At 47.7% G+C, this 25286-nt stretch overlaps 1 protein-coding gene across 1 annotated transcript in view; it reads right to left on the reverse strand.

The window, feature by feature from the left end:
• Nucleotides 1-9932: 9932 nt before the first annotated feature.
• The window catches only part of ALMS1 (ALMS1, centrosome and basal body associated protein), a 140448-nt gene continuing 125094 nt past the window's right edge, over nt 9933-25286 (reverse strand). Inside the window, exons 19-20 of the mRNA XM_025200700.1 lie at nt 23357-23456; nt 9933-10459 (exon numbers count right to left, since the gene is read on the reverse strand). Coding sequence (XP_025056485.1) covers nt 10415-10459; nt 23357-23456 — 145 coding nt within the window. The 3' untranslated portion in view covers nt 9933-10414. The remainder of the gene's footprint in view (nt 10460-23356; nt 23457-25286) is intronic.

Here is a 25286-nt window from a genome sequence, read left to right on the forward strand (position 1 = left end):
GCGCCTCCCCTCTCCGCCCCGCAGCCGTATCCCGCGCAGGGCGGCTCCCTCCCTCCCTCCCTGCCTCCCGCACCGCACCGTACCGCACCGCGCACCCCGCTTCGTGCTGCGGGACCCCGGGGTGGGGGATGCCACCAGCCCCGCTCCGGCCCTTCACGTGCCACTGCGCAGCGACCGGGACCCCCATGTCACAGTGACCAGGACCCCAATGCCAGGGTGACCGGGAGCCCCAACCAGGTTAAGCTACCATAAGAAGGAAACCAGTATGAAACAAGCAGCAGGCTCATCTCACAGCAGGAAACTTTAGAAGCCGGTTTAGGCGATTGGGGGAACCCGTGTTGCACAAAAGGGATCGGTTTCAGCCTTGGGGGGATCTGTCTGCACGTGGAAGCTACACACATTGCTCATTGTGTGTGAAATGCCCAGTTTTCCTGCCTTCTGCAAGCCGGCTGCTCTGCTCCTGGGTGGAGCGAAAGCATGAATGGCCCACAGAAAGCCTGCAGACTGCCGGCCTCTGGCTTTGCTTCCCAAGCTCACATGCCAGAAACACACACGTGTCTTGTTCGCTGCCACAAACAATCTGACCTCTCTTCTCAGTCACCCATGTCCCCCAGGGTTCAACTGGTGCCTGACAATACTCAGAGTAAAGGGGATGGATTTTTTTCCTCTTCCTTTCAGCTTCCCCCTTATGCTTTCCTCTTGCTTCATTTGGGGCAGGAAGCCATGCACCAAGCCTTGCATCACCCTGCAGAAGTCAGGGTCACGTTTCAATGTATAGTAAAGTAAAAGGCGGGGTAGAGAAGAGACCCATGCAATGTGCTGCTGTGCCCTGCGGCCTCTCTGATGAGTATAAAACCAGAGCCTGAAGGCGACTGGTTCTTACAGACCACGCGGCCCGTGTCAGAAGTCAAAATAGTGCTCGTCATTGGGAACAGAGTGCCCATATCAGAGGGCGGCACAGTCAGTCCCCAGACTGTGCCCAAAAGCCGGAGTAAAACAGGATGGGAAGAAGGCAAACTAAGGGAAAGGCAGGTCTGAGGGCCCTGCTACACATTGAAAGGCAAGCTGCATACTACCCAGCTGTAGAGGTGTTACACATTTTCAAGAACTCACTTTATAGCTGGATAGCCATTTTTGTCGCATGATAATTACTTTGCCCACATGGCTGGCGATGCTGTGATTGACCAAGTCATCACGTGATCATTTCTCGCGTGACCATTACTTTGCATGTGTGGCCAGTCTTACTTTGTACGTGCGGCCGGTCTAAATGTATTGCACGATGAACCAATTAATTGCATAATATCCGTAACATGTAGCAGGGGGCTGAGAAGGACATCTTGGTCCCCTCAATGCCCTACTGCCTGGGGACGCTGTAGTGCCTTGATGCAACCTGGATCTACCCCTGCAGGATTTCCTTCTAGTTATTATTAAAGCTTTGTGCTCAAAGGCTCGTCTAACATCCCTCCCGATGGCACAGCTGGTCCGGCAAGAGGGATGGCCAGGAATATCTTTGCTTCTCATCTCAAGTGCAAAGTGTATAGAGTGCTTCCCTAATTCTGCAAGGGAGACCTAATTAGCAGCCTGCAAAGTGGTCTGAGACACTCGTTTTAAATGTCACTTAGCAACACACAGTTGTTGCAACAAATGGCTAGCTACAGCAGGGACAGAAATGACACACCGGATATGGGACCCACTCACAGCAGTCAAAGGGAAACCTTCGTGAGGTGCTAACAGTGAACAGATTAGAATACAAGCCAATTTAGCTCGTTCCTTCCAGTGGGTAGCGAGGGGGTAAACAGAAGTGCACACACGCGTGCAAACACAGCACACACAGAGCAGCTTACTGGCATCAAAGCAGCAAATCAGTGTAACGAGAGCGTGCCACGAACAACAAGGGAAGTAGCTTCCCATGTCAGTTATTCTGATGGCCAGGCAGCTTCTTGGAAAATCCAATAACCCGGTGCTATCAATCAGCAGTAGGTCACGAAACTCGTACAGATTCAAATAGATGAGAAGCGAGTTTCTCGTTTCGGCCCCTGGAGAAGCACAGTGCAACGGGGCGGGAGCGGAGGAGGATGGTTAGCATTTCCAAGAAAGGGCAGTGTGTGTGGTCAGGACGGAGCAGATGAGACACCGTACAAGATCCCGGCAGGGCCAGGGGGCTGGACGGTCAGTGTTGCGAGGCTTGGATAAAGGGTGACAAAAGGCCTGAGCAGGTGACATAGCAGAGGTGCCCATCTCTGATGTCCCCAAATTGACCATCACAGAGCCTCTGCCATGGCCAGTTCCCACGAGTTAGCTGCTTGGGAAGCAGCCAGTCTATTAAGTGTTAACTATTCAGGCATCTCCTTTACCAAGTCCCTGCAATACACACTCCGCTCTGATTTTCCACTCCCTGCTCTGCATCCTCCTCAAGTGATCCCCCCCCTGCAGCCTCATGGGCCCAATTTTGATGCTCCACTTCAATGCTTGGGGTGGATGGCAAGGGCCCAAGAGGGCTCCGATTCATGAACTGGGCCCTGGTTCAAGTGAAACCAGCTGCAGGGCTCTGACTTGTGCTCTGCTTTCCAGTACCCCGGGTGGCCTGCGAGCAGCTGCAATGCCGCTGTGCATGCTGGCTACATCTGGAGGTTAGGGCTGCTATAGGCCTCCTGGGCGGCTTTCTAAGCTGGGGTGTTCTCCAAGGACTGTTCCCACCTGCTGCATCTCCATCGCAGGCTGACGGAGAAGCTTGCAAAGGCAGCTGATGAAGGCCTCCTCAGCGTCCCACGAATGTCACGTCTTCTACCACTTCCCAACATCCACGCGAACACAAAAGCTACTGACTCAAAGTGCGCTCTGCTGCCAGGCAGCTGTGGCACCGCTGGGATCAGCTCCAGCCACGTAAGCTAGCACCAGCACACATGGAGCGGAAGAAGGGATTCCTCACAACTGTTGCCCTGAAAGAGGTAAGCAATCCCCTGGCACCGCTACGCCTCCACAACAGATGCAGGGATTGTCCCCACTGTGCCCTGCCCCACCCCCCCCGTGTCGCTCATTCGCCCACTCTCTGCTGCAGGCTTGAGTCTGAATTGCACGGGCTAAGTCATCACAAAAGTGCTGGGCTAGGTGCTAGATGTACATCCTCTGCTCCTCAGAACAGCAGTAGTGGTGCTTGGCCTATGACCAACTTACACTGCCAAGGACATATGGCATGTACAGACATTCACTTTCCCAGGAGAAACTCTCCCAGGAGTAATTTAAACCTGCTTGTTCCTAGGTTACTTTTCTTCTGGAGCGGCCATTTTTACTCTGGGAGAAAAAGCCTGAATATCTGTACATTTGTGATTTCTCCTGGGAGAGAGCGGCAACTCTCTCAGGAGAAACTGAATGTTTGTACGAGGCCCATGTAGCGACAACTCCAATGTGACGCTAGGTCGGGGTGGGCAAAGTCTGGCCCGTGGGCTGGATTGGACCCATGGCAGACTCCATTCCTCAGCACACCATGCCCGTGTTGCTGTGGCCGGTTTCTGTGGAGACCCCGGTAGCCGGAGCAGCAGATTGCAGCTCTGCCTCGGCTCCAGACCATGCTGTCACCACTGCAAGATCCCAGCCCCGGCCCTGGAGCAACTCCTTGCCCAGCCGTACACCCTGCCAGTGCTGCTGGGGCCGGTCTCCATGGAAACCCTGGCCTTGCACTATCACAGCACTGCTGCTACTGGGGTCCCTATGGAAACCGGCTGCAGCAATGCAAGCAGGGGCTGCTGGGAAATGGAGTCCAGCCGCTGGTCGGATCTGCCATTTACACTAGATAAATGGTTCTCTGTAGCTGAACTCTCTATAGAGAAGCCAAGGTTTCTGTAGGGAGAAACAAGGGAAATTTCTTTGTGGGGAAAAGCGTAGAAACTCAGAGGTTTTAGAGTTTGTCCACAAAAAGTCCCCATAAACTTTCAGAATCAAGATTTATCAGAACTTCCTTCCCCAAAGACATTCAAACAACCTACACATGGCTCCTTGGAAATGCAACCACAGCCGAAGCCAGCAGCCAGCTGCAGAACTAGGTTGAGGTAGAGACAACGCCGGCCAGGGACACCACGATGCCCTCTTCCACCCACAGACCCAAGAGACCATCTGGGAAGTGACTATAATCGACATGGCACTTTTGGAGTAGTTACGATCCCTGGCTACATTCGGAGTCAAAATTGGCTGATGTTAGTGGTGCCAATAAAACTGCATGGCTTTGCACTCCTCGTAGCCACCCACTGCCCCCATGGGAGAAGAAGCCGAATTCTGTTCTTTTACATCGATTTAAAAAAAAAATAAATAGTCTATCGAGTCCCACAAGCGCAGACAGCTCATGCTATCCATGGAAGGCAACAGGATTGCTGGAGCATTGTTAAGCACATCTGAATACAATTGAATTGCACAAGAGGACTATTCTCAAGTTCTTATACTGCCCTCATCGCTATGGTATTTGAGTGCCTTCCAGACACGCCTTAATCAACATGACTTTCTGCTGTCCCATGAAGTTTGTTCTTTGTTTTCTGAGGGTCTGATTTAGCCTCCAGAAGCATTTTGTTTAACGGGTGATATATGAGGGAAAAGGAAATGCCATCCCCCCTCCCCCCATGCTGAAGAACAGCACCTTTTCAATTCACAGTGCTTCAGCTGCAGCTATTCAGCATTGCTTACAATTTTAAGAGTCTCTTTCCTACAATTTGGGATTTAAGGAAATATAAACCGACAACCAGAGCGTGGCAGTTGCGTGCAACAGAGGGAGTACGGTTTTTAAGACATAAAATACCTGTTATCTCATAACACTACATGGTAAGAATGGGACATATAAGCAGTCTCCTGTTTAGGCTTTAAGATCTCTGTAGTGCACCTTGCAATGCTGAAAACACCTCCACATCAAATGATAAAAGCTGCAGCGGTTAAGAACATGAAAGTAAAACGATGCAGGAAAGGAAGGAGCGCAGCAGAGACATCAAAGGGATAGCAAGAGCCTTGTGGGGCTGTGCTGAGAGACCACTGGCAGTCCTGAACCTGAGCAGTTGGCCCACATTGTGCAGAGGAGCACAGGATACGGCAGTGGTAAGTGCTGTTCCAAGCAAGAGGCTCATGCATCACCACAAATACTTTTGTGGCACATGCCTGCCAGGACAACACGCCCTGGGGTTCAGCGTAGCAGGCTGACAGGTAGAAAACCTCTCATTTTTCATACAAAGAGGGTGTTGGCTTTGCACCACGGATCAATGAGCTTGGGATTACCAGGCCACGCAGCTGGAATCTCTTTTCAGGAGACAACTGAAAAAAACCAGCAACAAAAGACAAAATTCAGGCTAAGCAAAAGCATCAGCTTACCTGGTTTGGCTTCTAGCACATCTGCTGCTCCGGTGTCCCCTTCTCAGGGTCCCTGCTACCAGCACACGGCCCCACGTCGCTCCAGTACATTGCCTTCTTGGGACTCGGGCTTTTTAAAATGAGTGTCAAGTCAAAACATCTCTTCCTAAGCTGACTACACACATCACGCAGGTCCCTTGCTAAGCCCAGATATGTCTTCCCCCAAACCTTGGGCTGATCACAAGTATTTCCTAAAGCTTCCACTTCTTGCATTTCTTGTTCCCATCCTCATCCCTTGACCCCTTGCCCTTGTTCTCATCCTCATCTTTACTTCCCAACATGCAGGTGGCTTCACTTGGGCTCGTTTATGTGGCTGGAGTGAAGAACCTGCTTTCCGGGGTGTCTCTGACCCTAGACCTCCAGCTTGAGCTTTCCAGTGACTGTCACCTGCTCCCTCAGCCTTAAACCCCATCACTTGGGAACCCACTGCTGGGACTACGTTCAAACCTCTTTAAAAGGGCCAGCACGCCCGGTGACAGGTCACATCTGCAAGAGCCACATGCTGCAAACTGGCAACAATTCAAATGATCTGTGCTGGAAGATAGGCAAAGTCAACACTGCTGGGACCAGAGCCCGTGGCTGCAGATCAACCGAGCATTACAAACCCCATGTTCCAGCTGCACACGCAGGCCAGAAGCATATTAGCAAGCTACGGCTGTGGCACGGCATGTGCAAACATAGTTATTTGCTACAGGGCTAACTGGGGTATCAATCAGAACTGCCAGTTGTTTCATGCTGGGTCAGATCCTGGTGCCAGTGAAGTCAACGGGACTTCTACTACTGGCTTGAACAGAGACAAGAGATAAATCCTGCGATTTTATGCTCTGTGCCCACCTGGCTCTCTTCCAAAGAGCATGCATGCAACAGGAGATCTGGAGGGACTTGTTAAGTGGGTCCCACCCTCTAGGAAAGCAGGATGTGGAACAATTAGGGTACTGTCGTGGGTTCATCCTAACACTTTGTGTTAAAAGGTTGATGTTAAAAATTATGGCTTCGTAGAGCTGGGAGACAACACAGGACCTTGCACAAGGTAGCTACATGAATAAAGAGTTGTTGTATGTCAGTGGTCACCAACCAGTCGATCGCGATCAACTGGTCAATCCTGGAGACTAGATCTGAGGCTGGGGGGGGCCGAGCCCTGGCTTAATCTTCACCATAAAGAGGTTGGCGACCACTGATGTAGAGCTTCTCTCAGGCACAGCTCCGCTCTTTCTGAGACTGATTTCAGCAAAGCATTTAGTAAAACAAGGTTCCCCCCATGCCCCACGTGGACAGTTTGCCCTCTCATCACAACCACCAGCAACATTACAGAGGCCCCTACAGAATACAAGTCGTGTCACTGTGAGGCACTGATGGCCGAGGCATCCACGTGCTCAACACTGCGGAGGAGATAGGACCAGTATATATAGTCTCGACGGGATGCATGCACGCCTTCCCTCTATGGATGCTGGAGATGCAGGTTATCACTGCCATCGGCTTCAGCCCATCTTGAATGAACCAAGAGATCATGGAAATTGTGTGCGATGTGTAGGTCTCCACGCAAATTTCTCTTTTCTCCGTACGTGTCTGGAGACCAGTGAGATTTCCCCTCATATCTCAGCATTGCAGAGGTTAAAGACAGGAGCTCACGATGGAATCAGCAGGGAACATGCAACACTTTCCTAAAGAGATGATCCAAAGTGAAGTCTGTATGCTAGGCCATACACTCTTTCCTGGCCTATTTCTCCCCAAACTGAAAGCGATGGCTCAGTATTATTTACTGATCGTTGGGAGTGTCTACACCTGCACATTTAACATTCGCTAGCCAAATTTAAGGCACTTTAAGGGCACGTGTCTACATGTGCACACCCTTAATGCACCTTAAAAATGGCGATTTACAGCTATTCAAGCCTAAAAGCAGGTATCAAATTTATGCCCGAAAAGCTAAATTGCATGAGTGAACATGAAGACACACTAATGCACATTAACATGGTGCGTCTCCCTCGACTTAGGGTTAACTTTAGCCCCAAGTTGGTCTGCATACCCACGTTAATGCACATTAGCATGTGTACGTCTAGACATGCACCTAAATCACCTTAATGCGCATTAAGCTAATGTGCATTAAGTTTAGGCATGTGTTTCAGCATGTGTAGACATGTGCATTCACAGTGTGCTCTGTCCCAACAAAGCTGTCCTGTATGAAGCACAAGACACTCCAACCCCCTGGTCCAAGCAGGACCAGCCCCAGCTGTATCATCCCAGCCAAGGCTTTGTCTAGCCGGGGCTTAACCACCTCCAAGGATAGAGAGTCCACCACCTCCGTGGGAAGTCTGTTCCAGTGTTTTACTACCCATCTAGTGCAAAAGATTTTTCTATCATCCAACCTCAACTTCTCTTGCTGCAGCTTGAACCCATTGCTCCTTGTCATCTGCCCCCACTGAGAACAGCCCAGCTCCATCCTCTTTGCAGCCCCCCTGCAGGGAGGTGAAGGCTGCTATTCAATCCCCCTCGGTCTGCTCTTCTCCAGACTAAATCAGCCCAGTTCCCTCAGCCTCTCCTCACCAGTCCTGCCCCCCAGTCCTGCAACCACTTTCGTTGCCCTTCGCTGGACTCTCTCCAATTTGTCTACTTCTTTTCTGTAGGGGGATTCTCAAAGCTTATTTGATGACATCAGCAAGGCCATTAACCTGTTATTGTGAATATGTGCTTGTCATCAGCTGAAAACTTAATACACCCCAACAGTGAAGCTACCCCATTTTTTTAAAGCAGCATCTCTGGTGAGGCAGCACAAACCCATGCAGATGTCACTTAGCCGAATTCCTGGCACAGCAAACAGTCTTGCCCACTTGGATACCATAAGGAATAGACGCGACACAGAAGACAACAAAGCTTTACCAGGAATGGACAGACTCTTTCACTTCTGCAGCATTTAGAAGTGATTTTCATGAACCATTGGAAAGCCATTAACAGAAAATTTCATCCCAAAGGATTTGAAGGAAGAATAGTTTAGCTACAAGAGCAATTAGGGATTGCAGTTAATGGACTGGGATTTTAAAAGTGGAAGCGATCCACTGTGCCTGCATGCTATTTTATTATTTTATTTTCTCCCAAATTCATCTATATCTTTTTAGTCTCTAAGCCAGTGGTCCTCAACCTTATTAGACATAAAGTCCCCCTCGCTAGATTCAAGACACCCCTCGGAAAATGCCAGCTCTAGAATATGGAAAAATACTAGAGCAATGCTTCCATTGCAGAAAACACAAAATGACCATGAACACCCAACAGCAATAATACTGAGCACACCACAGCACCCTTGGTCACCCCGATCGAGAATCACCACTTCGAGCTTTTTGAAGAAGACACAGCCCCCCCCCCCGGGCTGCTTCAGTGCGGACAAGACTGTGCATGATACTATAAGCATAATAAAAACACTTTAAAAATGTGTCTTCACACCCGTCTCCTCATTTTCTGGCTCTGGGCTAGAACGCGACAGCTGTTTCACAGCACATAATACTCTTTAGGATGGAAAAGGAAGTTAAAATTAGAGAAACAAATCTTCATCTGCTGTCACGGTTAACTTCATTAACTTCACTGGAGCTCCACCAAGTTATAGCAGGTGACGATCTAGGCCATAATAGCACAATGGAAACTACAGGGAGAATTGAAGGAAACAGGCCGAGAGTGCCAAAATCGGAAGGCAGCGGAGAACATAAACTACAGACCATTATGAAAAGCATGGGAAATTCCTAATGCTCGTAAGCGAAGATCTCTGCTGTGCCTCAACCTTCTGGACAACGCGGTACGGAAATGCACAGCGAGCCATTTGCACCCAAAAGCCTTCTTTAAAATGAAGCAGTGTTTCAACCTTAGCTCTAGCTTAGTGCTTAAGATGATGGTGGTGGTGGTAAGAAAGCATGGTTTGCATGTACCTACTCTAGTTGGATTCCTTTCTTGTTTGTAAGCGAACGTCATCGGTGCAGCAAGCAATGGAAAGCTACTTCTGCGTATCGGCTTCCAGGAAGAACCACAGCCTTTTTATCTTAACTGAGAGGCCGTTACGAAGAAAAGCGCAGAACAAAACATCTTGCAGCCGCCATCTGATTATATTGCTGACACATTTCTGAGCAATGCTTAGAAGCTTTTTTGGCTTAATTTCTAATGCTTTATGAGAACTCATTTTTGGTGAAGGGGTGAAGACTGGAGGATCTTTTTCATGCTGGTGCCAGGTGATTTGGATGTGGGGTTTCACTTACATTTGGTCACTGAGCTTCAGCACTTACAAAAATTTTAAAAATGAGAACTGCTATTCTCTCTGGATCAGCTCTGGGAATGGGAAACCCAGAAAAAAACATTACACACTGGCTTTTAATGATGGCTATGACAAACCAGCACACTAAAGATGTCCCTCCCACTTTAAAAGCTGACATTAGCTCACTCTGAAAGCTTGCCATGCCCAACAGAAAACATGATTATGCAGCCATTAAGCCAGCTTTCCAGGAACACCGTGCAAGTAGCAACAGTGGAGATAGGCGGCTACTGTAAAATTGTGGTTACTACAAGTCAATCCGAAGTCATTTTTTTATTTTTTCAGCAATACAAAAACGTTACAAATAATTCTTCCCCGTGGAGCTAGGAAAATAAAAACAAGTAAAAAGGACAAGTACAAAAAAAAAATCTTTTAAAAACAGTATTAAAAATAAATATATAAAAATGACTATCCACATCAGGTCATCGATTCTTAAATACATATATAAATACCTCCAAACTACATTGATCTGGAAAGGGGATCACACTATTGAAACCAATTGCTTATAAAAAGAATATTCTTTTAAAAAAACAGCTATCCACACACAAAAAATCACTGATTCTTAAAAAACATAAATAAATCCAAACTAGTTAGACACAGTGACACGGCGACCAATGCAAACTACACTCTGCATACTGAAATATTTACTGAGTGCTCTATTTTCACCAGCTGATCTGCATATATAAGGCGCTGGGAATTCCCCGTCTGCAATACACCTCCTTTAAAAACCGACGCTCGTCGTTCTGATCAGTTCCAAGGCACTTTTCTCCCCAAGACACGATTGGTGATTTTCTGTGGAGAGAGAGAGAGAAAGGCAAATGACTACTATACGTCTCTATCAAATAAGAGATGACAACGCTGCGTGGAAACCGTGCAAACCACTGTGCACATCGGGATTAGCTAACACAACCGAGGCGTGCTGCATTTTTGTGCTGGTATGAAAGTAACGTAATTTTGCTGTATTTTCTTGCATATAACACTCCTGAATAAGATATGGACCTTGAAAATACAGGTCAGCGTGGTATTTTCTCAGGGAAACACAAGCAGCTGCCATGGGGAAGGGAGAGGATGGGAGAAGGGATTGCAGGCAGCAGCATCAAGAGCCACCCTTTCCTGCCGAGTCAGTAGCATCTTCCATAGCCCAAGTCTCTGCAGGGGGGAAAGGGACAGTAATTGTGGCCGTGGGCACGCAGTGAGCGCACGCGGCTCCTACGGCAGCTAGGGAAGCCCTGCCGAAGCAGCATGACCTTCTCTTCCCCCTGGCAGCAGCCTTTTTTGCTGGGGGGAGGTATGTATTATATGCAGGAAAATACGGTACCGTGTCTGCCCCAGGTGACATGGCACAAACAGCAACCCAGGCAGATCAAGCATTTATTGCTATGAAACAGGGATCAATCTGTCGTGATTTTTTTTTAAACTGAGAAACTCTTGGTATCTCAATAGTGAGTGCATAAAACCTGTTCTGCACGACTTCAGGAACTTATTTTAAAATGACGGTCTTTCCCCGTCAGTCAGAGTTTTACTTCCATAAAAGCACGATGAATCAATCATCCATTTCCTCCTAAAGGCCAGGTATGAGCCTCAGATATGGATCCCAGAACAGGGTGGAAATCCCCCTCCTTCTCCGGCATAGAAACGAGGAGCTGTGAACATGCAGACACCAGGAGGGCCGGCATTACCCGACACAGCAAACACAGCTCAGGTTTTACAAGCCCTGTCATTGATTGGCATAATGAGGTAGCAGAGTCCTTATGAAGTCAATATAGCAAGCAATGGTGTGCAAAAAAAAAAAAAAGGACATTTGCAATTGATAACAGGGCTGTTTATAACATCCACACTGTATTTTCTATTTGCTTCTTATTGGGCAGGGTATGTACCACATTGCAAGGCTGTTTCAGACAACTGTTACCTTTCTCTCTAAAATAATTTTTTCTTCCCCATATTTTAGCGAAGAAAATCTTGTACGGTTTCTGACAGCGCGGGGAAACCTTAACCCTGCCCACCTCCTCTCTTCCCCCACCAGACGCATCCCTCTCCAGTGCACATACGGGTCTCCTCTTCCAACACAGTGTGGCCTCTTACCTCCAACTTTGCCCATTCATTAAAAAAAAAATCAGGTACAAAAAAGGCATGCGTGCATCTCTGCTACTTGAGCCAGCAAGCTGCAGCACCTTTAAAGCATAACACGTCTTCCAGGGCTTTGTAAACTGGCAGCATTGTCTATCTGATCTATTATTAAGAATGAGGTGTGAAAAAGGCCGTTAGCAGATCTGAGCTATCACCACCTGGAGGAGGCAGATGTGCCCAAGACAGTCTCCCACGACTTCTCATTAATAAGCTAAAGATAAACAGCTTACATGAAAGTACTATAAGGTAGAGACACAAGCAGTTGGATCATCATAGTCAACACATATTCAGCAATGGGAGGAGGTAGCAAGTGGGCTTGTCCTGGGTCCGGTATTAACATCTTCATTAATGCTTCGGAGGATGGAACTGAGCGTGCACTTAGCAAATGCGTAGATGACGCCACGTTGGGTATAACTGCAGACACTCTGGAGGGTAGGGCTAGGGTCAGGCCACTCCCGAAATGGTCTGAAATCAATAGGATGGAGTTCAACAAGGACAAATGCCTTTTCCACTCTTCAGCACTGGCAAGGCCTCACCTGGAGCCCCGTGTCCAACTGTGGGTTTCAAGAAGGATGCAGACAGATTGGAAAGACTGCCGCAGAGAGCAGCAAAAAATGACTAGTGGCCTGGAAGTGACTGAGAAGAAAAGGCTGAAAGAACTGGGACTGTTTTAGTCTGGAGAAGAGAAGATGGGGGTGGGATTTGAGAAGTCTTCAAACGTCTCAAAAGCAATTATAAAGAGCATGAAGATAAGCTATTCACTTGGGCCACCGAGGACAAGACAAGGAGCAATGGTCTCAAACTGCAGCGGAGGAACTTCAGCTTGGAGAAGATGAACTTTTTGACTACGAGGGCGGTAAACGCTGGGCCAGGCTACTCAGACTTGCAGACTCTCCATCCTTGGGAAATGTCAGGAGCACATTAAACAGACACTTGGCTGGGATGGGTGTCAGGGATGATCGTGCCCAAGGCAGGAGGGGCCCAGATGACCTTGCGAGGTCCCTTCCAGCCCTTCTTTTCCACACGTGACCTAGACTGTCACACTACACCCACAGGAAGACTCTGCAAGCCACAGCATCACCCACTTCAGTGCAGAGTCCTGCTCCAAATACTGCACCTATGCTGTATTATACTGTCCAGTGATTTCCACTTACTTTATACCATGCCACTCTCCAAGAACAAGCCTGCTCTCGAGCCTCTTTACGGCTGGAAGTCAGATGTGGCTAAATGGTAAGCGCTCCCTCCCTCTTCTCTTGTCCCGAAGGAGGAAGGAGCACCCGACATGCCTTGAGAATGCAATTGCTCTCCACCTGAAATAAAGTTATCTGATGCCGCTGACACTCTGAACTTGTCTGTGTATTACTGCTATTATGCCGCCACTCCTAGCACAGCCAACCTAAGTCCAGGGACATGCAACTTCTGCTCCGTCTGTTCCCAGGAAACAGCGATGTTACACTTTCAAAAGGTAATTAAACAAACCTGCTTTTCTACGACACCTGGCAAGCTACCATCCCTCCTCTCACGTCCATCTAAGGCACAATCTACTACAGGCTGCTAAGAGGGCAAGTCGGGAGACAGTGCTGATGAAAAGCAGACATCTAATACATACACACTGCACACAACCATTACCTAGGCGCAGCTGGAAGCAGACAGCGCAAAACACCACTAACTCAAGACAAGGCTGCCTGACACCAGACCCATCTCCCACACCAAATAATTCATGACCCTGTTGTGACAGAGGCCCGTTATCCTCATCTGCTTCGCAGACATAATCCAGCCACATACTGCAAGCCCTGGGCTAAACTATCTTGTCACCCTGGGATTTCTGGCTTATTGTAAATCCAGACAGGGCTGGAAAGCAGATGACGCTGCATTCACCTTCTCAAACGTCCAAATAGGTGCTTCAGGTAAGGGCTTCATTCAAATATATTCGTCCGGTAATAAGAAACCAAGCCAAAACCCCCTAGGCTCATTTACAGTTCAACACTAGGGGACTTCTACAGGAGCTCAGTGATACCCTCTTGGCGCTGGTTATAAAATATTGCAGGTAATGAAGGACGTGGGGAGTTCCAGCGCTCGTCCACCAACAAACCACCTTCTTCTCGCTTGCTTCCCTGGGATTTTTACAGGTCATCTCTGGTCCAACCCACTCAAGGTTTTCCACATCCTTGTTGATGACCAACATGCGGAGGACACCAAGTTGAGCGTATAGTTGCACACACTAGGATCAGGAGTGACCTGGATAGACTGAAGAAATGGTGTTCAGCCTTAAAACCAGACATACCCTGGGTGTGAGCTCCGGCCTCAATGTCAAAGCAAAGGATATTATAACGAGGGGCAGATCCAGGGGGGTGCGGTGGTGCAAACCAAACCCCCTTTGATTCCTGCTCCACCCAAAGTTTAAAACCAACTGCCTGGCAATGCCTGCAGCATTTCTAGTCGATGAGGGAGCTGAATGACTTTGTGGCTCATTATCATCTGCCTGATCCCTTCTGAACTCCTCATCTCACAGGTGTTAACAACCCTCTCTCCTTTTGTTTTAAGGGTCTTGATGTTCCATTAATCAAGCTAACCTTTCTTGCACTTCTGCTATTAGCTGCTCCTCTTAATGTACCTCCTATTTCAGAGTCCTGCAGGCTCTTTTTTAACTCTGGCTATAAACATCAGCTCAAGTGAGGAAACATTAACTCTGGATAATTTTCAGGGAAGCACTGGTTGCCCTGTCGAGATGCTTAAGGTGGCTAGATTTTGTTTGCTGTGTCTGAAAGATGCATACATTTAATTCTAGTGACGACAGCACTAAAGAAGCAACAACTTTTGATCATTTTTCCTAGTTTATTGTGGGCTTTTGTACATAACAGATGTTAGTGCAAATTAATGCATGTGACAATGAAGTTGCATTTGTTTTTTGCTTCAGTCTTAAACTGAGTAATACCCCTAGTACAGTAGTAAAGCTAGTTTCTTTTCCCCTGGAGAGAAATGTGTGCTGTGTTGTATGCGATGATGAACCACAGCATCTTCACTCCCTTTTTCAAAATCCTAGATCTGCTCATGATTATAGCCCACCTGGTCCATCATCTAATTAAGACAGTGCCTGCTCTCAAATAGCAATAAGCTCTGTTAAAAAGATAAACCCGTGTGTGTAGGAAGAGAAGCGTGCTGGATGGTGGCCTGAGATGGGAAAATTCATTCTTCGAGGAACTGGGGATCATTCAAAACCTCACCGCTGTCTGGGCCCAGGCCCACCTTCTTGCCCTTCTCCTCTCTAACAAATAGATAGCAAAAACTAAGAGCAAACAAAACCTGACAAGAACAGAACTCTTTCTTGCACAAACCTCTGCTCCGGGAGAGGAGATAAGAGAACAAACAGGACCTGACAGACGATAGTAATGTTGCTCAGTGTGCTATTTGAAGGCCTTCGATACTACGGAGATGAGAGCAGCATATGAACCTCTGCTGAAACGGAACAGACTGGAATAAAACCTATTTGCCGCATGTAACAGCATAACCATCGGCCCCAAGCCATTTGCTGTGTTATTCTTCTGGTTTATAACTTGTAAAACGGTGGCTACACAGATGGCGGATAATCTATGTATTCGAGGTTCTTAGACTTGCTGAGGACTCTGAAAGTTAAACTGCACGCTCATCTGCTCCCAAAGATGATAAGTAAGACCGTTAATCTCTGCAGCTGTTGATTTTAAAAAGACCGTAGCAAAGCGGCTGATGGCGGAAATGAGATGCAAGGGAAAGTTCATCCAAAGCATCCAAGTCATGGGAGGACTGCAGCTTTGCGAATCCACTGCACGCCTCTTGAAACAGTCGGTATCGCTCCAATCCATTTGGGAGAATGACATCTAGTGGCCACCGCCTTGCTCACGAATCTCCTTTCTCTCCAACTGATCTCTAGTCTCAGCAACCGGCTTGCCATTTCTGCTTCCCATTGAATGCACTGACACCAGGGGCTTTACAAGGCAGCACGCATAAAAAAATTGTATTTGTACAAGGGTGGACGCTTCTCAGAATAAATATTTGCAGGTTGCCTGTGATCAGTTTGTATCGGCAACTTCATCAGTGCCAAGAGACCCAAGTCAGGACCTCACCAAAACCCAGGTGAAGTAGCTTTAATCCCCACTGAGTTCAATAAAGCGCAGAAAGCAAATACTTGGGATAAAAATGCAGGCTTTATATGCAGTGCACACACACAAAGCTTACATGAAAACAACATGAAGATTACAAAGTCAAGCTTTCAATGTCAGGAAATGCTGGGATTCAGATTTTGCCCCTCCAGCAAAATGCATTATGATATGGTTCTCAGTCGTTTAATCAAATCTTCTTTAAAAAAATACAAGTTCTCTGCTTCATTCAGGGTACAGAGCTGATTAAAGAAGCAGCACGTCCTCTTCAGCGATCACCGTGCCTGGTTTCGTCTTCACTGTACCCCATTCAAACCCTGCTCCGATGACAAATTTAATACTTTCCACACGGGTTTTTCTACGGCCTCTCTCGTGATTGTGCTGGGAAGATCTGTTAAGTTACCGGAGAGACGAGAAAGCACTGCCCCCATTTTACAGAGAGAGAGCTGAAGTAGAGGGGGACTAAGGTCAAACGCACACTAACTCGAGACACGGATATGTCCGGGTACTTCCCATTATAAAGCAGATCTAACTTCTGAGCGGCCGGGGGCCACACGCCAAACCAGTCGCGGCCCCTGCACTGCACGTCTTGGGGGTAGCCTGCTGCACGGGCCCCTTCCCGCTGCGCTGCCCTGAAGACCCCAGCCCCCGGGGCAGCAGGAGCAATGTGGGGAGTGCAGACCGGGCAACACGTTAAGCCTTCACGGGCCGGATACCAATTGGACAGCCCTGTCACTGAACATGCACAGTGTACGTTCCCCTGAATTCAAGCTACGAGTGCTCAGCATTTCAGCAGATCAGACCCCCCCAGGTCACACCCAGAAGATGAGGAACGGTTAGTGACCGCCGGTGAAAAGTCCAATTGAAGTCCGGCTTCACGCACAAATTCTGTGACAGCGTTCGACTGGCTTAACCGCAAGTCTCTCCTTCTCTCTACTGGGATAGCCCGCTTCATTTCCTACCCACCTCCCAGAGCAAATGAAGCCGAGGTGGTAATGGGTCTGCTTCTCTACATGACCTTGTGTAATCCCCAGAGCAGGTCTGCCTCATGCATCAAAATGCGGCCAGTGATCCTGTGGACAAAACTGTGCGCGGTCATGATGCATGTGTGCACGGAGACCAAACGACGACCACACAAGTAACCTGGAGTCTCTTGTTCAACTATCCTCCCAGTTTACTTCTGCCCCCAGACTCCAGTTCTTTCCCAAGGCTTCTTGTCCTAATCTACACCTCCCGAACTCCCTGACCAGTCCAGCTCTTGACCCCTCTACATTCAAATCAAGCAGCTTTCTCCTCCACATACCTGGGTCCAATAGGGAGATCATTAAGAGCACAGAAAAGAGGATCCACACCCTTGGCTCTGCTACAGCTTGCTGCAACTGCAAGGAAACTCCCGCTCAGCCCTGGGGAGCAGCATGCACAGTGTGGGCAGAATCAGGAAATTTAGCTTGTAAAAACCTAAATCTCTACTAACTATGTGTAATCCATAGTTTTCAAGGGCTTATACCTCGGCCAAATCGAGGTAGTTTATGGGGACGGCAAAGGCAGATCGCTTAGGCTAGGGACAGACTTTGAAAAAGCCTGAGGCAGAACTGATCCAAGTCATGTGGTTTTCTGTACACGGCATGGTTTAGATTAGTAGCAAACAGATCACGTGTTTGCTCTTTGCGGCAGGGGAGCAAATCTTCTGCCATTTTTAAACCAGTCTGTGTGTGCTGAACTTCTGGTCTGTTATGGGTATAGATTAGTTTTGTGTGCCGAACTTCTGTTCTGTTACGGGTACAGACCGGTTTCCAATCACTTATACCGGTACAAATGTAACGTCTGTACCTGGCCTTACACAATGGGTATCCTTTGTCAAATGTCAAGTTCCTGTCCAAAACAAAGGGTGCTACAGCTGGTCAAACAAGTGATGAGTACACTCTACCATGGGCAAGCCGGCTAATTTTTCTGTAGTCTTGTCCTTGGAAGTAATTTCACTGTTCTGGCTGAATTTTGCGAAAACAGTGTGCAACCGATGGCAAAAATGGCAGAAACCCCACTTGGAAAGTTTCAGACTAAGTGGCTCAAGTCTGAAAAAGTTGCAAGCAATTAAAAACAGGGTCTTAAAACAGGAAATATAAGACAACCATGATAGGCTGGGCTCCCTGCCCAGCCTACAACACATCATCTATGGATTTTAAATCGGTGAATGCACAGGTATATTGTGTACAGCTTCCCACAGACACTGTTTGCAGAACACAGTCAGCTTCTTGCATACAGTCTTCTTCCATATCTGTGCACAGTGGGGTCATATCACAAAGGCTCAGGTTTAGCAGCCCTGATATTTCTCTCTGGTAGGTAGATGGGTAATGACACCCCTCAAATATTAATTACAGCTTGGTCATGGACTGCTAGTCTACATTGCTCCAAGTTTACCATTTGGGCCCAGAATATATAAGGTCGCTCAGAGTGAAATACTTTTGTGCCTGTCATGGGCTCAACATCATGGCTTACACCAAAATCATGAAGCTGCAAATGTATTTTTAGAGACTAGTGTGTCTTTTCCTCTTGAATTACTCCAGCGAGGTGTGCTTGGAGCAGTGTGTCATTCTGTCTAATGTGCTTTCAAGATCGGTGAGGCACTTCAACCTCTAAGTGATGCTTCAGCAAAGGCTGCACACACATGCTTGCACACGTACAGCATGCGTGCGTTTAAAGACTTGGTACCAATTAAACATCCTACAGGAAAGCAGTGGAGTTATCAGAGCTGGCCAGTAGCATCTCAATGCCTTGTAGAGGTGGCAAATGACTCATACTGCTAGGTCACGGTATGCCATCAGCACCACTCTTTTAGATCTAGGTGTATCCGGCCCACCTCAGCAGAAGGTAAAGCAACCTCAAGGCGGGGTTGTAAAAGGGACATTAAGAGCGATTCTGGAGAGGGTCCCCCAAAGGGCATAAGGAAAAGCAACACAAAGGCATTTAATCATTGCTGCAAAACTGCACCCTTCTCAGGTGCTCCACTTCTGTGCCATGAAGAAAACAGCAGCAAGCAATCGGCATGGCCCCAGCCACATTATTACAACAGTAATGGAGCTGTAACCTTAGTTTCAGTTATAAAAATGCATTTATGGCTCCTCTCGGTGGGGGTGACAGGCATGGCACCAGAGGCACAGCAAAGTGAGCTAGGAGGACACGGACAAAGAGGTCTCTGGATCACGTGGCCCAGAGGGCAGGGTGTCAGACGGGGAGTCAGGAGACCTGCGCTCTGACTCTGCTGATGACTTGCTGTGTGACCCGGGGTAAGTCGCTTCGCCCAATTCCTCTCTCACTTTTTGTCTAGTTAGACAGAAATGTTGGCAAAGCCCTGCCACAGTCATCATAAGTGCGGGCCTTTTCACTGATTCTGGAGCTAAGTGACAGACCTCGGATAGCAAGACTGCTTCAAGTGGCTTGTGTGGCCTAAAAAAGCAAGGAGCCACATTTACATTTCAAAGTAAAACCTGTAAGGGGCAAGAGACTGGAATACCCAAGAAGAGGCAGAGGCACTGAACACATGAGAGTCTTGAGGGGTGTGCGATAAGTGGGGGTGTGAAAAGCAAGCTACCGTCAACGCACCCAAGGGGAAGGAGGTGGTGCAGATTCACCCAAAAAAACCCAGGCACAGATGAGGCCTGGGGGACCATCCTCACCACCATAGGAAGACCTGCAGATCCCCCCAGAAGGACTTTCTGTATATCTGGCTGCAAGGAGACACTCTGTCCTCTGAATACACAAGATCTTGAGGGATAGCCAGCACGGGTTTGTTGCGGGGAGGTCTTGCTTGACCAGTCTCATTTCCTTCTACAACCAGGTGACCTATCACCTGGACAAGGGAGAAGAGATTGATGTCATATATCTTGACTTCAAAAAAGCCGTCGATCTGGTATCCCATGATCGCCTCTTGGCGAAACTGGCCAATTGTGGCCTCGACCTCACCACGATCCACTAGCTGGGGAATTGGCTCTGTGGTCGGACCCAGAGGGCGGTGGTTGACAGAAGTCAATGGTCGTGGTGCCCTGTGACCAGTGGGGTCCCCCAAGGCTCTGTCCTTAGACCCATATTGTTCAACATCTTCATTAATGATGTGGACATTGGAGTCAGAAGCGGACTGGCCAAGTTCACCGATGACACCAAACTTTGGGGCAAAGCATCCACACCAGAAGACAGGCGGGTGATCCAGGCTGACCTGGACAGGCTCAGCAAATGGGTGGACAAGAACCTGCTGGTGTTCAACACCAAAAAATGCAAAGTTCTCCACCTTGGGAAGAAAAACCTGCAGCATGCTTATAGGCTCGGCAGTGCCATGTTGGCTAGCACTACAGATGAAAGGGACTTGGGGGTCATGATTGACCACAAGATGAACATGAGCCTGAAGTGCGATGCTGCGGCTAGTAAAGCGACCAAAACGCTGGTGTGCATCCATAGATGCTTCTCAAGCAAATCCCGGGACGTCATTCTCCCCTTGTACTCAGCCTTGGTGAGGCCGCAGCTGGAGTACTGCGTCCAGTTTTGGGCCCCACAATTCAAGAAGGATGTGGAGAAGCTCGAGAGAGTGTAGAGGAGAGCCACACGCATGATCAGAGGCCAGGAAAACAGACCTTATGACAACAGGCTAAGAGCCATAGGGCTCTTTAGCCTGGAAAAGCACAGGCTCGGGGGGGATCTGGTGGCCACCTATACGTTTAACCGGGGGGACCACCAGTACCCGGGGGAAGGTTTGTTCACCAGAGCGCCCCAAGGGATGACGAGGTCGAACAGTTACAAACTCCTGCAAGACCGTTTCAGGCTGGACATAAGGAAGAATTTCTTTACTGTCCGGGCCCCCCAGGGCTGAAACAGCCTGCCACCAGAGGTGGTTCAAGCACCTACATTGAACACCTTCAAGAGTAAATCGGATGCTTATCTTGCTGGGATCCTATGACCCCAGCTGACTTCCTGCCCTGTGAGCGGGGGACTGGACTCGATGATCTCCCAAGGTCCCTTCCAGCCCAAATGTCTATGAAATCTATACAAGGCTTTCCATTGTCTTTTTGGTTTATGTTGCATTTGAAGTTAGGCTAAGCTGCGTGCGCTGTCCCTGCGTCTTGGCTTAGGCAGAGCTTTTCTGTTGTTCTTTGTCTTCTGCTTGACATTGCAAATTGCTGTCTTCAGAAAACAGACTAGTCATGTTCAAGCACGTACGAATTCAATGACGCTACTCAAAGTCTAATATTAGGTCTGGTAACAGTAAACCGTTTGAGGTAGAGACCATTTCACTAGTCTGGCATATCATTCAATTCTGATCTCATTTGGGCCTATTAAGCCTTACTGTAATACTGAAGGGCGTATAATTAGAGCCATAGCTTATTTTCAATAATTCACTAATAATACTATAATAATGTAGATATACTAGTTGTTAGCTCAACTTCCAGGTCTTGCTGAAATGAAAGAATTGCTTGAGTTCTGTTATCCCAGCTATCTGTGCCATTTCAAAGCCACTTCATGGACTTAAAGGGGGGGGGATTATGTGCAGTTAGATCTCTTTATAAACTGATGCCGTCAACAGCCTGCTCACATCGACAGCTAAGCAATTCAGTCTATAGCTATCCTACTCCGTCAGACAGAAAAACAAAAGGGAACAGTCTTTCTTGCAGTGAATCACCCTCCTCTCAAAACAAGGACGCTTGCAAATTTAAAAAGTTTTATTTGATTGCCATTCACCACTTCCTTGTGCCTCCAGCTGATTGTGCTCCTTCAGCCTCAATGCCTGGGAGAATTCCCTAACAGTCTACAACCTAGCTGTAGTTTATATTCAACAGTGCACATGGACATTTATAAAGAGAAAAAAATGCAACCATTTGCTTGGATTGTTACTCCGCACTGCACTTGTCTGGGCCAGTCCAGTAATTTTAGCAATGTGTCTCTGGAACCAGTTTAAAAGGGGATTCAGGGTGGTTACAAGGGTTTACAAATCCATCCTTTCAGACACTGACTTCAGTTGTTCCCAGAAGACACACCCCGCTGTTACTGCTTGGCTGGGATGTCCCATGACACTAAAAGCAACATGGGACTTTTTAAAGTATGGAAACAAGTTCAGTTTGGATACATGGTCTATATCCTAAGGATCGGCCAGCTGTACCGTGGGTCCTTATGCTATATTTTAATCGGGTGCGGATTAGGCAGTTTCAATCTTAAAAAAAAGAAAGCTTAGAACTTCGAGTTGAAAAGGTCAAAAGCAATTTCTAATATTTATTAAGTCACAATGCAAGCTCTAAATATATGAGTGCCTATAATACTGATCTCATAAAAATGATACACTGCCAGTCCTGGAGATACATTTATGAAGGGGATTAATAGACCTATTCTATGGTATAAAGATATTGTAAAATCAGGTCACTCCGCCCTGTATATAAATTGTGGTCCCTTTGCAATATATCACTAGATCTCATGACAAGGAAAAAATTCTTTCCACTGAATCCATTGAAGTCACAATTTAACATGCCAGCACCAGCAAACACTAGTCTCCGAGCACATATTGGTCTACTCCCCCAAATCACTGTGCAATTCTTAATACACTGGGCAATCTCAGTTTGGAAGAAATATTACTAGCAATGGAATAGCAAGACAGCTGCATATGGCAGGGAAAAGGTACCTCGTCCACATCATTATTCCTCTAGGGAAACCTGTACCATGCATCTTTTCTATAGCAGCCACTAGGTCACCACTAATCCACTCAAGAGGTTTAAGAGTATTAATCTTGAGCATACCGGCACTGGCCAACTTGCCAGCTAAATGAATATAAAGTTCAGTTTTACAGAGTTAATAAGCCAGCATTTTTTTTCAAATCCTCCCAAGCCCAAAGCAAAAGAAGGACTGAGGACCGTGATTTCAGACTTATTAAATGTGCTTTGCAAATCTAACGACAAATACCAAATGCTCGTGTTTAGCTCTGGTCGGTCCAAGCTATAAAAACACCAGAATTCAAGAAGTGCCTCTGTGAATCACCCTCTTTGATACACTCGCCTCGTTCTTTGTTTCATTTTGAGGGCATTGGGCAAGGCCTTTCTAGGCATGTTTGCTTATTTGGGACCATTTTGCCCTGTTATTCAGATGAAGGAACGGTTTGGTGGGGTGGGAAGGAGAAGCAAAGAACAGAGGTTAGTCTGTTGGTGGGGGGTTATATATTTTGCATGCATGGCTAGTCCGAGTCACTCCATCAAGGTTTAAAGTGGCATGTCTGTGCATACTCATACACACATGTGCACATGCACATTTCTGCATAGCAATCCATGCTTGCAGAGATGCGCCTTGTAGAAAATATGCACATATCTACAAACCAGGATTTGACCCCGAGTAAGAACACCTTATCTATTCCAGGCTAACTTGGTGTTTGGAGGGGGGCAGGTTCTCAAGACAAAACACCTACCATTTTGTAAAGCTGTGCTTTCAGCCGGTATGAATTATATTCCGATTTTCTTTTCTCTTCCTCTCGCCTCTTCCGCACCTCTGGCAGCTGCTCGTAGATCCTTAATGTAAATATAAAAGACCAAAGGGTGACTTGGGAGGGGGAGAAAAACTTGTTAAAAGAAAAAAAAAATCCCCTGATCTTTGCCTTCATGTTTTGTTTTGTTTTTAAAGGTTTCTGGCCAATCATAAGAAAGGGACATATTGCTGTCAGGCATGGCACCATCGACAGCCGTGGTACTAAAGTTCCCACATCCCACATGAAAGTATTGCCCCCTAACAGCTGTATTTCAGGGAACAAAATTGCTGCCTGGCTCCAAGTGCTGCAGCTGGAAGTGCAGCTTGCAGCAACACAGCAGGAAACAATACCAGTGTTGAAGGTAGACTGGGTGCCAAATATTAGGGTCACCTCTACACACCAGGTACTTCTGTGGGGAGACGCACACGGTGCCCAATCTGGCAGACTTGTCTTTTATAACTGAAGATCCAGGGCAGAGGTGTCAAAGTCACCTTGTGCCCCGGGCAAAATCTGGACCACAGGGCTCCTCGTGGGGCATGAAGCAGCAGTGGTGATGGCAACAGCTCTGGCTCTGACCTGGGACACGTGGCAGCAGCTTCAGTCTCTGCTGCCCACCCCGTGCCAGAGCCGGCTCCAGCATGGGGCACATGGCAGGGGGTGGCAGCTGGGGAGAAGGGATGCAACACTGGTGACGGATGAAGCAGCTGGAGGGCAACCGGGACCCTTCCCTGCAACTGCTGATAACCTGCCAGTAGCCCAGCAGGCCGGCTCCATGGACTGGATCTAGTCTACAGGCCATATATTTGACAGCCCTGATCTCTAGAGCCAGCATTTTTTTTTTCCTCCTGACATTTAACCACCCCACACCAGGACTAGAAGCAATGGGAAACCTTGAACTCGGGAAACATGAGGATTAGGATTCTTTAGGCCTGGTGAGGCTGCCCCTGCTTCAGAGGGCCCAAGATCCTGGTCTCCATTCTACACGCTGCCCATCTGCAGAGGGTAAAAACACTGCATCCTCTTCTTTGAAAGCCACAGCAGCTGTGTTCACCTTGTACTCCCCAGGGTAGATACAGCGCTTGTGCTTGCTTTAAGACTCTGTGCTTGCTTTAAGACTACAAGGTTCTGCTGATTTCACGGCAGTGGATACCAAGAGCTACTTGGCTCCAGTAATAAGAGGCTTTATGGAAACTGTCAATCAGCCTTATTCTCAAGTACCAGAAATCTGATACTTAAAACCAGACAGACTCCTTTCCACACACACACACACACACACACACACGACACTGTGCTTGCAGCAAGTTTCTGCTCAATGCTACACCGAAAAAGCATGTGTGTTTGTACAACGGATTTAAATCACATCAGCCATGTACTGCCATAGGGGGAACTGGAAGCAAATTTTCCCTTCATCTGGTTCATTTGAAAGGGCTTCATCGGATTGTTTTGGAAAGAAAACACGTACAGAGCCGCAGAGCTGGGCACGAGCAGATGCATCTCCCGTGGAAGTCTGCTAATTTCAGCAGAAACATAAAAAGGTACCATAAGATAGCGAGAGAATGGACGAATGGGCAAAGCTTTGCACTGATTTGATATTCAGGAGGTATGACAAAAATACAAGCGGCACGTTATTGGGTCGAGAAGTGGTAGAGGTGACTGGTGTAATTTAAAGCAGGCTCTTCCAGCTTTAAATCACACTTGTGTTATCTCCGCCACTCCTAGTCCAATCAGCGCTGAGCTGATTCCCATGATACCTCTAGGGCCAAGCCTAAGAGATTCAAGATTACCCTCATACCAATGCATCAGGAATGCAGCAGAATCAGCAATCAGTTCATTCAAGGGAAATTCTAGTGCAAACGTACCCTGAGAGAGCGGT

Source organism: Alligator sinensis, unplaced genomic scaffold (assembly GCF_000455745.1).
Source record: "Alligator sinensis unplaced genomic scaffold, ASM45574v1 scaffold12_1, whole genome shotgun sequence".
In the NCBI taxonomy this organism is placed as follows: Eukaryota; Metazoa; Chordata; order Crocodylia; family Alligatoridae; genus Alligator; species Alligator sinensis.